The sequence below is a fragment of the Bacillus rossius genome, chromosome 6 (genome assembly GCF_032445375.1).
Source record: "Bacillus rossius redtenbacheri isolate Brsri chromosome 6, Brsri_v3, whole genome shotgun sequence".
In the NCBI taxonomy this organism is placed as follows: domain Eukaryota; kingdom Metazoa; phylum Arthropoda; class Insecta; order Phasmatodea; family Bacillidae; genus Bacillus; species Bacillus rossius.
In genome coordinates, this window is record NC_086334.1 from 41,608,698 (window position 1) to 41,625,054 (window position 16,357).

A 16,357-nucleotide genomic window follows, 5' to 3' on the forward strand; every position below is an offset into this window, starting at 1 on the left:
CCCTTGGCAATAGTTGACATACTAATCTCCATAAGTCCGAACTGCCTGACCCGACTCGAAGACTGTTGCTGATCTATTCCCCGCGTCACTCTGGTTAAGCCCAGAGGTCTCTATGCTCACCCGTTTCACTTGTCTTGGCGAGAGCTCGCGGCCGTCACGTCTCTGGACCGCGGTTCTCCAGACGCGACTGCCGACTCTCCTCGCGTCGACCCCCTCCCCGCGCGCGTCTCGTGCAGCACCTCACGTCCTCGTGGACGGGAACCCGCGACTTGTTCACCCCGTGCATAATAAAATACATGTTATTTACCCTTCTAATTTAAATTATACATGATGGACGATATTATAGTTTTTACAATAAAAATTATGTCCTGCTGAAAGAAAAGAAAATATACATAAAAAACTACGTCGGAGGGACACTGGTTTATTGAAGGTGGCACCACTGGCTCCCGCACACGCCCGCGCACAGAAGAAGGCGGTGACGCGCCATAACGGCCTGCAGGAGCTAGGGTGGCCTCTGGGTCGACGTCACCTTTACTCTCTTCATTTACAGTGTACTCACCACTTCGTATGCACATTGAGTTAGTGTAAATTTGTGTAACTGTTTAAGACTGTTAATTCCATATAACTAAAAGACTTGCAATCCCATGGATTAAAATGTGGACTTCCGTGTTCGGTGGTAAATGCGAACTGTTTTAGTCTCTCGTACCATAGCTTGTTCAAGTTATTTTCTGTGTGTTTAATTCAGAGTTAAGCTTTTTAAACTGTGTTCATGTCATCGTGTGGCACGAGCATTCAAGCCACGCTTAGTCGTTTTTACATACGTCACCATAAGGGCGAGATCCAGAGCTAGTTGGATTGTCACTAGTCGGCATTAGCTAGTGAGTCGGAATCTGCCTTGGCATTCGTACGTAAAGGGCTAGTAAAGTTGTTGATAGCACCTTGTAAACTGTAGCTTTTATATGAAAACAATTGTCACACCAGTCCAGTCTACAGTTCAGTATCTTGGCATTTGGAGTGGCCAACTGCTAGGGGGTTCCTTGCTGTAACTTCCCCCATGTTCTCAACCATGTGACCCACACCTACCCCCTGAGATCAACGAATTAGTTAATCAGCGCAATGTTTTGAACCGGCAACTCCAACCATCACTGGGGAACAGGTGGGGACTCATCAATTGTATTTGTACTTTGAGGTATTAGTCAAAAACCAGTCACTTATCACGGTATTAGTAATTGGCCTAAAAATAACCTTTTCCAATAAATACTGAATATACAAAAAGAATACTATCGATTATTCATCTAAAATAATTCATTCTTTTTATCAACCATAACTTTAAAAGTAAATAATATCATATTCGCGGATTTAGCACTTCTAGAGCGCAGCACTGCATATAACAAAATGGAGGGCAAAGACGGCATTGAGATTGTTGATTTGTAATGGATATTTGTGTTATCGTGTGTCTGTAGGTGATAATTATAAAATGTTTGAACCCGTAGTTGAAATGCACGAAATCATGAACTATGTACTTAAGCTGGGTTTATAATTGAAAATTAAGAATTATGAATTATGAATCGTAATTAGTTGTGTACTTAATATGACTCGATGCATGGTAGTGGAATGGTTTATGATTTTTGTGTAGGAATTTTGACGGGTCGTGTGCAAACCACATGATGACTTAAGATTTAACAGAAATGGTTATATTTTATATTTATCCTTAAGACTTATGATAAGTGCTAATAGAGCACAGTAGAAGGTGGTGTTGGTGTGAAAAATGATTTGCTGGGAAAACAGGTTACAATGTAGTGCAAAAGGAGTTCAAAATACAGAATTATTAGTATCCTGTGAGAAATGAGAAGATACTTGAGAATAAAACATGTTCCTACAAAAAATTAAAATAATTAAAAATAAATAAACATCTTTAGTATTAAATTTCCAATATAGATTATTCTTAAGTGTTTTAAGTTCGCTTTTATACGAGTCTTTAAAAAAATATATTTAAAATGTCATGAATGCTTACAGTTTTTAAATGTCTATAGCCATTTTATGGTGGCCTGGATTAGATTATATTATCATTTAAAAACTACTTTCTATTTTATATATGTACCTATATTCAAGTTAAATATCTCATTTTTATGATTTGAGTATGAATTATAGGTTACGAGCTGTAGTATGGTAATTATTTAGTTTTGCCCCTCTTCTTTAAAACAAAAGTAAAAAATTCTGTAAAAAATTTAGTTATTAATATAAACCTTTCTGAATTTATTGCAAAAGGCGGAGATAAGGAATTCCTTACCATTTTGGTGAAATTGCTGTTTATAGTACCCACTATTGATAAGAGCCTAGTAAGTAAGAAGAAAAACAACAATTACCTACCTCTATAAAAGATATCCTCTTTCGTAAAATGATGTTGACATACATACATATAGTTGGTTACTGGTTTGCCTATTCTTAAAACATGCGCCCATCGTCTTCTCAACTTCGCGTCCTTAGGAAAACGATGCATTGAAACATTTTTTCCTGAATAAACTCTACAGTCCGGAACTGAGCAATACATTACACAAATTTCTTGTATCTTCCGAACTTAAAACATATCTCATACACTGCTTAATTCAAAAAAATTTACTCAAACCACGAATCCAAAACATCTTGCCATCCTTTAACGCTCCTTGAAACCAAGCATACGCTCCCTTTGTTTATACCGTCTTCGGTGATTCAAAATCAAACCACCAGATGTCAGCCACTTTGCCTGAATGTGCGAATATATGCATTTGTGTGTGTAAGATGTTTTATTAATATTATTTTAATTAAGCATGCTAATTCTGCCAAAAATACGATCTATGGCTAAAATGTTTAGACTCTATGGCTGCATTTGAGATTCCGAGGCCACGCCACGAACTAGTAAATAGTAGTAATTATGTTTATTATTATTCTGTGGCTTTGTCAGCTAAGCCTGTAGTTTTAAAATAAGATTTTGTTAAACTGCGGTCTTTTCTTGTTAGTTATTTGAATTAAAGAATGAGAAATGGATTATGATAGCCCTATTATATACGGACTTGAGTTTCAAGTAAGAATAAAATTTTGATGAATTAGAGTATTGAGGTTATACATACGTCAAATATAAATATTCATGTATTCCCTAGGTATACCTTTGTGAATGGTTATAAAAGGTTCATTTAGTGGTCTGCAGTTCAGCAGTCGAGTAGTGCTGGCCGTCTACCGATGGCGATGTTGCATGCAATGTGATTGACTCACCCAATGCAGAAATGTTTTTTTTTTCTTTCTGTTTACTTTAAAATTATATACTTTTCTGGAGGGAATAGTACTTTTTTTTTTCGGTTTTTTAGGGTTTCTTAAGGGGGGGAGGCTGTATTCTCCATCACCCCTCTTCCCTTGTGTATGCTCTTGGGTACAGTGGCAGGTCATGTGACTCCAAGTCTAAGCATTGGTATATCCAGGGGGACAACTACCCCATCCCCTTTTTTTAGTTGGAAAAAATGTAGCAAGGCTCCATTCTGTAGTTAAAAAAAATTTGTAACCAATTAAAATCAACTATTAAAAAAATTTAATGAATAAAGTTTTCTTTTTATTGTTTATTATTGTATAACCCCATAGATCCTCCTTCCTCATCAAAGAGTTTGAATCCTGGAAAATGCCCTCCTCCCCTCCTGTGGCACTGTCTTGCCGACAGTATGGCTAGTGATAATTTGTGCGAGCAAGGGGTGGTGGGATAATTAAATGGTTGTTTTATTGCACTTATAATGAGTGCTCTCGCAACAAGAACTATGAGCCATGGTGATGTAGTTGATCTTTTACTATTTTTTTTAACAAATATAATTTTGTTCTTCAGTCTTTTAAATTTATTATTATTTTTTTTAATTTTATGTGCCAGTATAAATAAGAATAATATGATTGTTTCTACTTGTTAATATATTTATCTTACAACTGTCAGTTGTTAGCATAAAGTTGATTTATTTATGTCCACTCATTCTTGGAGTGCTAAACACAGATGCAGTTGTCCAAATGGGAACTGCCTATCTCTATACGTAAACCTTCTTGTCTATGATGTCAGCATACTGATCAGCTGCTTATGTGCATTACGCTATTGGCAGTGATAAGAGCTATCGAGGGGGGTGTGGAAGGATGATCGAAATTCCCAGGGCCTGGGCCCCAGGGGGCCCAGGTTGAGTTTCCGGATTATTATATTTTAGTGGTTGGATTTCCCCTATAGTTATAGAATATTCTGGCAATCTTACAAGTTATGAGTTATGTGCAGCTCATGTTTACAGTTATGACATAATGTACAGTTTTCAGATTTTTTTTTATTGTGGGATTTGAAAAGTTGTTCACTAACTAATTGGGAGAGGACATACAAAATTATTGGCTGCTGAGTTTCTCTTGGCGGCCTTGGCTGTGATAAATGACAAAACTAATCTGTCTGTTGTGTACGTGTAATGTGCAGTAACTGAACAGAAGGAAATGTTTTGTTGTTAATTTTTCTCGATAGTATAAAGACACACAAACATAACAATTGTTCTATAATTATTGTAGAGTTATGTGCCATAGAAAAATAAAATGATGGATGGGGACGGGGAAAACTGGTGGTGCAGAGTTAGTCACTAAAATAAAGGCACTAACAGAAGAGGTTGTTGGTTGAAGGATGAACAAGGAAATGTGAATTAAAGGTTCCCTAATTTGCTCAATGGTGTTTTACAATGCACACGGTATAAGACATGGGAAAATCTTACAGCTGCCTCTGAAGAAGAAATTTTAGATTTCATAATTTAACCAAATTTGGTAGAGGGGGGGTATGAGCCTACTATATTTATTAGAAGCAAATTTTGGTACATAAAAATGTTGAATACTATTTTCAAAAATTTAGTTAATTCATAGGAACAGTCTGAACATGTCATTGCTTAGAACAGGTTGTGAAGCGTTGATGATTTCCAAAGGATGAATTCTGTGTATTTTCATCACTGCTCATACTCATGCTGGAGGGCTAGGTCAGAAAAAATAATATAACATGAGCGTGTTTGAAGCTACGTAGTGCACGCGAGGGTTCTTCACCGATGTCCCCAGGCGAGAAGTCTGGCGTCGCAGCTTGCGGAATCCGATGCAGTGAGGTTCATGATCGGAACTCAGTCGCTGAAACTCTCCAGCAACCAGGTGCACATCGTGGAGGTGAACGAGGAGAACGGGCTGCTCAATACTCAGATCTTTCAGCACGGCGAGGGAGAAGTGTGGTCGATAACTGCGTCGCCGAGCGACGCAGACGTCATAGCCACGTGCTACAACACACTCGCAGGTACTTTCACAAGAGGGTTTTGAAATCCCTAGCTCTGTATGATCTACTTATTTTATGTATTTACTTTTTTTGCTATAATATTGTGAAAACTGACAAAGTTCCCGGTTCATAGAATGCTAGTGTTACCTATAGTTTATCGCTTACAATTTAAGGTTCTCGATAGTTATTTACTTCTTTATTGGGTGCAAACGTAGGGTCATACACTTCTCTTACAATAGGATAGGAAAGGTCGCGTCGTGCATGCATGACGAAAATATAAAAAAAATAATATAATCTGAACGACTTGACAGGGTTTGTGTATTTTTTTCCAAGCACTTATTTTATGAAAATCCATTTAATATATTTTTTTTAACTATGCATTGTATTGACTATTTCTGTACATTAAATTCTCCAAAATAAAAATATTTATCCAACAAAATAAATCACATCTAATTCTGTTAAGTCGATTAGATTCTATTATTGTTTTTATATTCTCGTCATTCATAAGTTTCTGAGACTTCAGTAAGTTTTTGAACTAATATTGCTGTACAGCACCTATTAATTTAATTGCTTTTAATTAGTTTATTATTTCGGCTAAAATAAAACTAAAATAACTTATCAGTAACTCATGCCTAGGGCCATGTATTTTTTGCAAAACATTTTTGAGACAAGTTAAGAGTTGAAACACTGTAGCAATGTCTGTGTTTCATGATTGGTTAAGTTTTTACGGTTGGTACACAAATCACACCCGTTCAGTGTGAAAACAAACATTCCTGAATGGCCTGATCAAATTAGGCTATTGCTTCTCTTTCAGACACACTCATATTACAAGCATAAACTGCTGGTGAGGGCATAACTTAATGCAGTCTAATGAGCGTTCGAATCTTTTCAGGAAAAATGCATTGCCCTACTTATGCCTTTTTATTGGACCAATTTGACCTTTATTTTGCACATTTATGGCTATGAAGCTTACAATAACATGCTAAAGACATAAATGACAAGTGAATAACTGTCTACGAAAGAATGTTCATCACATTATGATTGGGGCAACTTTCTTTATCTTTGTTAGGTTCATGTCAGACTTCATTCTTTTACCAGGTGTATATTTTTAAACAATATTTGTTTTAACAAGAAATTGTTGTTTTTATAATTTTGAAATTATAATATGTGTATTCTTCTAATTTTTTATTTATATGAAAAATATATTTTTTTTTACTTTAAAATATTATTTACCATGTTTTGAAAAACATAAACCCATTATGTTTAGAGCCCAGTCTCCATCATGAATCAGTATCTTAGTGACAATCAAGCCTAGTACAATCAAGAGACCTTGTCACTTGTAAACCTTCTGTGTAAAACTTTGTGAATGTAAACCTTATCTTGAGTTTCGAGACTCTTGACCAAGGACGTAAACCGTGCCCAGATGACAACACGTGCTGCATGCGTAGCACCATCTGGCGAGTTCCGCAGCAGCCTGAAGCTGGCGAAGCCCCGGCGTCACTAGAGCAGCTGGCGCAGCTCGACACGGAGAAGCTGGGTCGGGACGTGCGGATCACAGCGTTCCATCCCAGTGACGGCTCGAGGGCAGTGTCCGTCGTCGACAACCACTTCGTCCTCTGGGACCTCTCGGCTGGAGACGGCAAGGTTCGTAATGTGTGCACTCGGGGGCGGTTCTAGTGGGGTGGGGCAGGGGTTGGCAGCCTGCCCCAGGTGCCAAATTAAGGGGGAAGCAGGATGAGGATACAAATTTTTGTAGACTGCAAAAAGTGTGATATATAAGACAAATCTAAAAAAAAAACATAATACAATATCTACTAAGTGACTGAAAACGGTATGGTATTGATGACCTGCCATCTTCAGCCGGTCGATGAGGTTGCTGATGAGACCGCCAACTAGCCTTAGTTGCGGATCCGCTGAGCCGGTCTACAGGTAGAGCTGAGACTTGTCTCGAGGCCTGACGTCGCCATGTGGTCGGCAGACGACAGATGTGGACCTGACACAGAATCCCTGGCTGTTGTAGCCACTGAGGACACTATGCTATTGATGGTTTACTATTTCCTGAGTGACAATTGCCAGAGTTCTGGTAAGATAGTTTTTATTGAGAACTGGTTACTCGTACATGCATTGCCAGGGACATTGCCGGTCCTAGTCTAAGCCGAGGCTTGTCGCAGCACATATTTTGAGTCAGATGGTAGTAACGACTGCTTACAACACTGATACCACGGGTGGTGGTTTCATGGCTAAGGGCCGTAAGGTTTTAAGTCCTCACCACATGGGTGTAGAAAACACGCATCAGTGACATGTTACATGACGTTACCTTAGAATGAAACAAAATAACTCTTAGAGCGCAGTGATAGCGGCTAAGGTGCACAACTTGGTTACACGTACATAAATAACATGAAACCCTAACACATGGTGGCTAACCCCCAATAGCACTACTATTATCCTAACATGAACAAACCCTAAATCGCATGCTTGCCGAACCCTAAAGGAAAACCACTTGAGTCCTGGACAAGAAAATAAGTACAGAAATTACTCAAAGTGGTTAAGAGTCTTAAATTGTCGCCTCATAGGCTGAAAATGTGGGCCCTGAAAGATCTCGGGCTGTATTCAATGTTAGTAATGTTAACTGGTGTGTGGGGGGTAGCCATAGAGCTGATGATGATGATGATGTTATAAATGGTGAGGGGGTTCCACGATACATGAACACGGCTAGCCCCAGTGGTGGATGATGACTGGCCGAGCTCCAAGTGGCCGCGTACCTGTAGGAGCTGGCTTTCCACGAAACTGTGCTGTGAACTGCGGAATACGTTAGGCCATGTTTGGAGCATAATCGTGCTAAGTCAGAAATAAGATATATATTTAATATATTTCTGTTGCTGGAAAAACAATGTCTTATAATTATTGTATTATTAACACTAACAATTAAACATGCAGAAATAATCCTGGTTGATTGTCGCAAGGGGAACAATTGATATATCGGCACTACAAATGTATTTAGGGAGCACCGACAGGTGTTAACAGTATATATGAATTGAAGTGAAAAGTGGGGTGGTTGGTTAGGTTAGATGCATAATTAAAAAACAATTATTTTGTAATTATATATTCAAACAAACATTTTCCTTATAATTATTGTAGCTGACTTTAACTTAACTAACCTTTCTTCAGTATTATTTGTCTAGTTTTACAGAAATTTTGCATTTATTATAAAACATTTTCGAGATCAGTAATGGTTTAAAATGTTATACCATTTAGAATTATGAACTGCACTATTTAAGAAAGTGAAATGACACATTATCTTGCTACCCCGCTGAGTTAGCAAAAATGCATATTGTGCTGGCATTTGAAAAAAGTTTGTAAGTCAAGTTTCTTTAAATATGGTGTTTATGGTAATAATAATGGGTTTGTGTGTCAGGAAGAATTTGGAAAGTGCATGTTATATTTACTATGGATATTTGAGACATTAACAAATTTAGTAGGTAACTACAGAATTTGTCTCATTGCTGAAAGCAGAATACTCTGTCTTTTTTTTTGTTAGATAGGAATTACTTTTTTTCTTCATAACACCTTAATTTTTTTATTTAGTAGTTATGCGATAGAAATTAACCAGTAAAAAGAAATATAATGGCATTTCTGGGAGACGAAATTTTACCCAATTTTGTCTCTATTTTTTGTTTATTTTACACACACACACACATACAGATATATATACATACACACACACATACAGATATATATACATACACACACACACACACACACACACACACCATTTATATGGAGAGTAGAAATTGGGGGGAATACCAAAAGATAATGTAACAAATTAACCTATAAAATCATAGTATTTAAAATTAACATCTAAAAAACATAACCAAACACTTTGTCATGGAAATCAGTAGGGAGCCGGCAGGTCCCAGTGTAGTTGCTCCTTGCAGGAGGTGTGCTCGGGCCTGCTGGAAGGGAAGGGCCAGCCCAGGTTCACGACGGGCAAGTGGAACCCTCACCAGAACTGCTCCCAGTTCGTGACGGCCAACGACGGCCACATCAGGAGCTGGGACCTGCGCTCCCCGCAGGAGCAGGCGTGGGCGATAGAGGCCGCGCACAGCCAGTTGGTCCGGTACGCGAGGGGCTGAGACACATGCCCGTAACTTCAGTTCAGGAGTAAAATAAAAAAAGGTTTACGCAGTGTAACCATTTCAAGGAGTTCCCCTGCTGACTGAGTTTAAATTATTTTGCAACTGACCTTATATTTCGATACAAGCCTAAACTTGAGAAACTTCTTACCTATTTTATTTATTGTATTCATTTAAGTTTGCTTTCATAAACTTTTACATTTGGTGTCTAATCGTTAGGGCCACAGCTGGCCAATCAGAGTACTTATTTTAGGTCACGGCATAATTTAAACGTTCAGAATAAAACCTTCTTCTAGGTCTAGATGCCACTGACCACAGACGTGGGAAAAGTATCTTAAAAAAATAATGTTGTGTAGTTAGCTTCTTGAAGCAATCCACATTAAAATTCTTGGTCTTGTAAGGGGCCTCCCTAGTAGCATCAAAAGTTAGTGAGCGCTATATTTTTTGGAACATTCTAGCACTTTATTTATCGACACTACGAATGTGAAAATTTTTCTCCCACAAATAGAAACTATAACAATTGTGCGTATAGATTTTAATTTTTAATTTTATAAAAAAATATATAAAATTAATAATTAAATGTCCAAATTTCGGTAAATTTTGTACTGTTTGGAGAATGTAAAACTATAGGTATTTTTTTCTGAAGAAATTGATGTATTAAAAACCTATAGTCATCGCTTGAAATGCCAAGATTTATTTTCCGCTGTTTCTGTAAATATTAGTAGTTTTTGACCCGTCTTGTGCTGCAGCTCGGTGGAGCCAGCCCGGAGCCCACTGCTCAGGGAGCGGGGTGGGGGAACCACGCGGATATCGGCAACAAAAATGATACCCTTGTTACTGAAATATTTTTTCAATAATTGCTTTCAATATGCCTATCTGCAGTACCATGTGTATCTTGGGGGAACCAGTTAGGAACTATACTGCTCACTACCGTCACGCTGCATTATTCGCGGCCTGCCGCGCGCCTGATGCCAAAGGTAGAATACTGCTGACACTTGCACAAACTTACACAACTGTAATGGGTTTCAATAGCATTGTGTGCGCGCACATTTGTACCTAACTGCGTGCACATTTGTACTTAATAAAAAAAATTATAATTTATTTCGGAGTTTTTAATAAAATATTTGATCATCCAGCCATGGTTTTGCAAGTCTTTTCCTTGTGTATTTTCATAAAAGTAATGTTACAAATGTATTTTTAACAAAAAGTGCTATTTAACTTTTTAGAAAATTGTTTGTTTGATTTTATTTTTCTCCTCTGTAGTCCGGGGTTTTTGATACTCATGTCATGTCACCCTGACTCTATATAGTCAGACTATCACAAGTAACAAAAATTAGTAGTTTGAGAAATATTGATACCACTTTAGAGACACACACAGTTATCAAATTGTGTGCAGTTCATATCAGTAAAAGTGGAAAACTGGAAACATAACTCTTGTGATTTAATTGTGCCTAACATACATTTCCAGGCTATTAGCAAGAGGGTCCGGTACAGTTATGCTAAGCTGTGTTTTAAAAATAGATTCTTTATTTAACTGAGTAACTGAGATTACTGTTGCAGGTGTATATGTGTTCTTGTGTGTCAATCTTTTAAACGTGTAAACTGCATACTGTCAATTGTTTTGACCACAACAGTATATATAGTTTTTAAATGACTATAATTTGCAGTTGTGGATGATATTCACTTGAGAACCCTGTCCAGTAATCGGTTCATTATTTTTCTGTACCAATTATCACATTTACAGTTAATACTTTTAACCTGCCACATTTTAGTGCTATTAAAAGGATGTCATTCAAATGTCTTTATTTTATCTGGCTATTAATACTCATCCTACTGTGTTGTGGGAATAGTAAACATTCTAGACACCCAAATAAAAGTAGTAGTTGTTTTTGTTGTTGTTGTTGTTGTTGTTGTTGTTGTTGTTGTTGTTGTTGTTGTTGTTGTTAATCCTTCTACAAATAAAGGTATTGCGTACCCAACAGGGGAATATGAATATTATATATAATATAATATAATCTTTACATAATTGGCAAACTACGTATGTTATAGGCATCTCCAGTACATGTACCCATACAAAAGAGGTGTACATAAATCGGTGCCAACCATGAAGGCAGCCATACAAGCACATTTTACAGTTTTCAGTATCACAAACCTGAAATGAGATTTTTTAATTTCATAAAATTGCCTTTATTTTTTTTTTTTGAAAATTTTATCCCATTACTAGTGGCGAGGCCACTGTAGTTGTGTGTTCAGTTTACTCGCCTCCCACCAAGGAAATCTGGATTTAATTTCTGTAAGTTCGGACCAGGTTTTTTTGCAAGTGAAAAATGTGGTACTCCCATTTCCAAAATTCATTCAGAAAGTGCTCCATTCTCATCTCACCACTAATCTAAAGAACCCAATGTTGACAAGACGTTGAACTCTAATTCATTAATTTCTTACATTCATTCATTTGGTTTAAGGTATTTTATAGTCTGACGTGCCCAAAGAAACTGTTGCGAACGTGTGTGAACTTCCAAGGGACCTGGATTTCAACCCCAACAAGCAGTACTACCTTGCAACCTGCGGGGACGACGGTTGCTCCAAGTTCTGGGATGTCCGGAAAGCCACGGAGCCTCTGGTCACACGCTCTGACCATTCACACTGGTATGCCAGTCTTTCCTCTCTATTCTTAGTACTAGGGGAGGAACGGGCCGGGGCGGAAAAAAATTTAAAGCAGTTTTGGCAACATTTTCCTCTACAATTTCCAGAAAAATAATAAATACAAACCAGGTTTTGCATGAAAACTATGACAGGAAATATTCATAAATGGACTTACTACACAGTCACGTCAAGAAAGACATTTTTTTTTTAAATTAATAATTCAGAGACTTAAGGATATGGTATTTTAAGGTTATGGTATGTACTAAACCACTTGAATGCCAATGTGAGCTCATCAGTTTGAGTCATGTCTAAGAATGGAGTCAAACCACTGACTCTTGCTACACAAGCATGTTGCCACTGTGATCAAAGTTATTGAGGATCCTGCTTTGATCTGAATATCTACGTGCTCGTTTCTGATTTAAGTTCATACATTTTCTTTGTCTTACAAAATAAGAATTTTTAAAGTTCTCTTGTAAAGAATTTAAATTTAAAATTTATTTATATGACAACTGACAATCTCGTCTGTAGTGTATCTGAATGTACTTATTCAAATAGAATCATATGCAATTATTTTTTATGTGTTGAATAGTTTCATATTTTCACATAAAATAGCTAATTGTTTTATCATTTACGCGTTACAGAATGAAAATTTGATAAAAAATTGTAATTTTGCATATTTAATACTCTCAGATGTAATATATACATATATAGATCTAGAGAGAAAGATAATTATTATAACTTGTTTTTTCATTGGTATTTCCTAATGCATTTGATTCAAGAGTTGTTATAATTTGAACGACTGTAATAATATGCTGGTATCATAATGTTCAGGGTGTGGAGCATTCGCTTCAACCACTTCCATGACCAGCTGGTGCTCACGAGTAGCAGCGATTCCAGTGTGATTCTCACCAGCATTGCATCCATCTCATCCGAGCCCCTCACCAACATTACGGATGGTGACGAAGGACAGACGGAACAGAAAGACAAGTGAGTGTGTTGATTGCTGTGTGGAGGAAGATTATCGATTAACATTTCACTGGATGCTATGTGTATGGCGAACGTGATTTTTATTTTTTGTATTTTAGATTGCAGTATGCAGCATGTGGCACGCACTGTTGCCTTATCTCTAACATTTAGATGTGTTTCTTGGGAATTCATATTGCATGAGAAGCGCATATATAAAACTGATATAGTAATTTATTATATCAATTATTATGGAATAAACTGGGACAGTTGGTGCCATGCAGTGATGATGTAAGTGATATACTTGGTAATAGTGTTAAGTTTGCTTGTATACTTTCTTGTCATATGGTTGGCACATTCAAAATTTATTACGTCTACCATATTAAACACCTCGCTAAATCTTCAGATATGAACTGGAATCAACATCATTGATAATGTACAAATAATGAACCCCATGCATCAATTTGCTTTCTTTGAAACCTTTTACAAAAAATTTTTGTTCAGTTTCTTTAGAAGTTCCTTTTTTTTATTTTTGAGGCATTTATGTTGTTTAGATTTGCTGCCTGGTTTTTCTTGGCTGCATACATAAAAATACTTGTGTATTCAATGCATAGTTAACTATTGTTTTCAGAACCAATTATTAAAGCCTGCAATTAATTGAAACATAATGAAACAAATATTATAAATGAATAAAACTAACATCATAAAGTTATTTGTATTCAACCAACAAAAACAGGGTGAGAGCTGAGAACTTCTACTTCTTAAATAAACTCTAGTATTGTTACTTTTACATTCTTCAAAGCCTTTGGAACTAAGAAAAACAGATATATCAATGTGACAAAAATTTTCATTTGTTGATCAATGGCAATAAATGACACGGAATTTCTAAAGATGTGTTAGTATTGGCTTTACATAGATGGGATATCCAGTATTCACTGGGTGCCGACTCGTTCCTCTGTAACGTTTTGAGTCATATTGTTAGCCTTGAGGCCAAGAGTATGCTATGCACTGCGCTTCTTGCACGCTCTGGCTCACTTGTTAATGAATTGCGTCTTCCACCGTCAACTCTCTACCTTCGACAACTGAATCGAAATGCATTATATTGGGAAAAGAGAAAAAGAAAATTTTAAAAAATGAATAAATTGACTGTTTATTTCCTGCAGAATAAATTTTAAGCAAGAACAGTTTTTGCATACTTTATATAATTTTATTTGCTCTTAGGCTTCGGGAATTAATAAATATGCCCCAGTTGCAGTGAAACGATTTCATAATGACATTATGATGAAGAATAACGATAATAACTTTATTAATTCACGAATGTCCTGCTTAGAGCTTTTATATACTTCTGACACAAATTTTCTGCATCATTAAACATATTTACTCACTTAAATCTACTGTTCAAAAAACTTAATAAGTAACCTTTATAACAGTGTGGAGTTAGAGATTTCATGAAAGAGTACCCATTCGATGAGTTGAGACATGGCCTCAATCATCACTGGCCCGTTCTTCACTCCTCATCGACGTGGTATTTACGCAAGCGCGATCACTGAACACTACTGTATATTAAAAAAATCATCTACTTTTCTTGTTGAAATGTTAACATGTGCAAGTGAAGCCAGAAATATTTAATCTAGTATTATTTTGTCATAGCCTGATTGTCAGCAACAGCCAGGGAAATCCACAGAACAATAAAAAAATTAATTGTGCATAAAAATGTTGTAGCTTATTGCATTTTAAAATAAATTATTAATTAGATTACAAAATATTTGTGGGTATGGTTTATTTTAAAATGATGTAGACGTATGTGATTTCAAGTCCTAGGTAAAAAAAAAATTAGACTTAGTTGATTAGTTTTCTACTTCAATTCAAAATGTAAAGACTAAAGAGTAAAAGGAATTTATTTCACGATTTTTTTCTCCACCATGTTCAGCCCGCTTAAATATGAGGTAGCGTGTGGCAGGATTCATTCAACAGAAAGTTCAGTTTGTGTTGTATGCTGAACTGACATTTGTTGCTGCGTGCAATGTAAATGGCAATGTTTGCACCTGTGAGAAAAACCTCCAAATGACAAAGCTTTTAATCAGTGGCTGAATCAGTTCAAAGGAACTGGTAATAAGAAAAAAAATCTTCTGGACGACTTAAAACATTAGAGGAAGAAATGGAACATATGCGGCAGCCCTGCCCATAGAAATGAATTGTCCATATAATTTAAGCGTTAGGAATTCTTAATATTCTTACAATTTCATGAAGCTCCTTGCTTACGAAATTCAGTTATTGCATGAAACTAAACCGAACGTATCAAAAATGCATGGAATTGTTTTTTCTGAATTGTTTGTCAACATTTTATGTACACTTTTCAGCCACTTTATTATTTCATTAAGTTGCATGGATCCATCGTTGGCTGAATGGTTAGTCAAGAGTCTCTAGTCATGGGGGTAGTCTGTACAATCGTATGAACTGGCTGGTTAGAATCTATTATGTGGGATGATAATGCCTGTAATACATACAGTACTCTCACTTCCTCCCCCAGTTCCTCTACATTCACCTAACGTCAGCTCTTGCAGCCCCCAGGTGAGCTGGTGACCATAGGGTAGCTGGCTCCACTCGGTGCCTGCCTTATTTATGCTCATCCATGTTGATCCTACCTCAGGCATGAAGTAACATGTGGGTGGTCTTTTATCACTGTTGATTAAAGACGCTATGCTAGTGGTGTAATGCATGTTTGTGCTATGGGATATGCACAGGTTGGAAGACGGAGTGCTGGCTCGCTACGACGAGCACGAAGACTCAGTGTACAGTGCAGAATGGTCCTCTGCCGATCCTTGGACCTTCGCCTCTCTCAGTTACGACGGAAGGCTGGTCATCAACCATGTTCCGAGAGCTGCCAAGTACCGTATCCTGCTGTAAGAGACGGGAATACGCATCAACAAATAGGCTTTTGAATTTTTATGTTATGTGGTTTTGTTTGTTTATAGTATTTATTAAAGAAAATCCTATTCTCTTTTATGTGTGTTTTTGTTTTTATTTGAGTCTAACAGCTTGCCAACAGCAAGATAATAGTGATGGTAACGTACAACTGCTCAAAAGATGGGTATTTAGAAAGTAATTGGGTATGGCCTATTATAACCGTCCCAGCATTTGCCAGGAGGGATTTTTGAAAACCATGAAAATCCATAATCAGGTATACCGGACTGGAATTCGAACATGCTTCTTTTAGAATGCAATTTCAAAGTCTTACCAGTATGCTACCTCACTGTAAAGAAAACGTAGTATTAAAATGTTATTTCAAACTACAGTTAGAAATTTAAAGTAAGCAAGCATTACCAGTATTTTAATTTTT

The 16,357-nt window shown here is 36.8% G+C and overlaps 1 protein-coding gene across 1 annotated transcript; it reads left to right on the forward strand.

The window, feature by feature from the left end:
- Positions 1-2,862: 2,862 nt before the first annotated feature.
- On the forward strand, positions 2,863-16,023 carry LOC134533090 (EARP-interacting protein homolog). Its single transcript, XM_063370330.1, has 7 exons — positions 2,863-3,061; positions 5,074-5,299; positions 6,702-6,922; positions 9,214-9,395; positions 11,932-12,057; positions 12,886-13,041; positions 15,762-16,023. Exons 1-7 carry the CDS (start codon positions 3,020-3,022, stop codon positions 15,922-15,924), a joined length of 1,116 nt encoding a protein of 371 aa, XP_063226400.1. The 5' UTR covers positions 2,863-3,019; the 3' UTR covers positions 15,925-16,023.
- Positions 16,024-16,357: the final 334 nt, after the last annotated feature.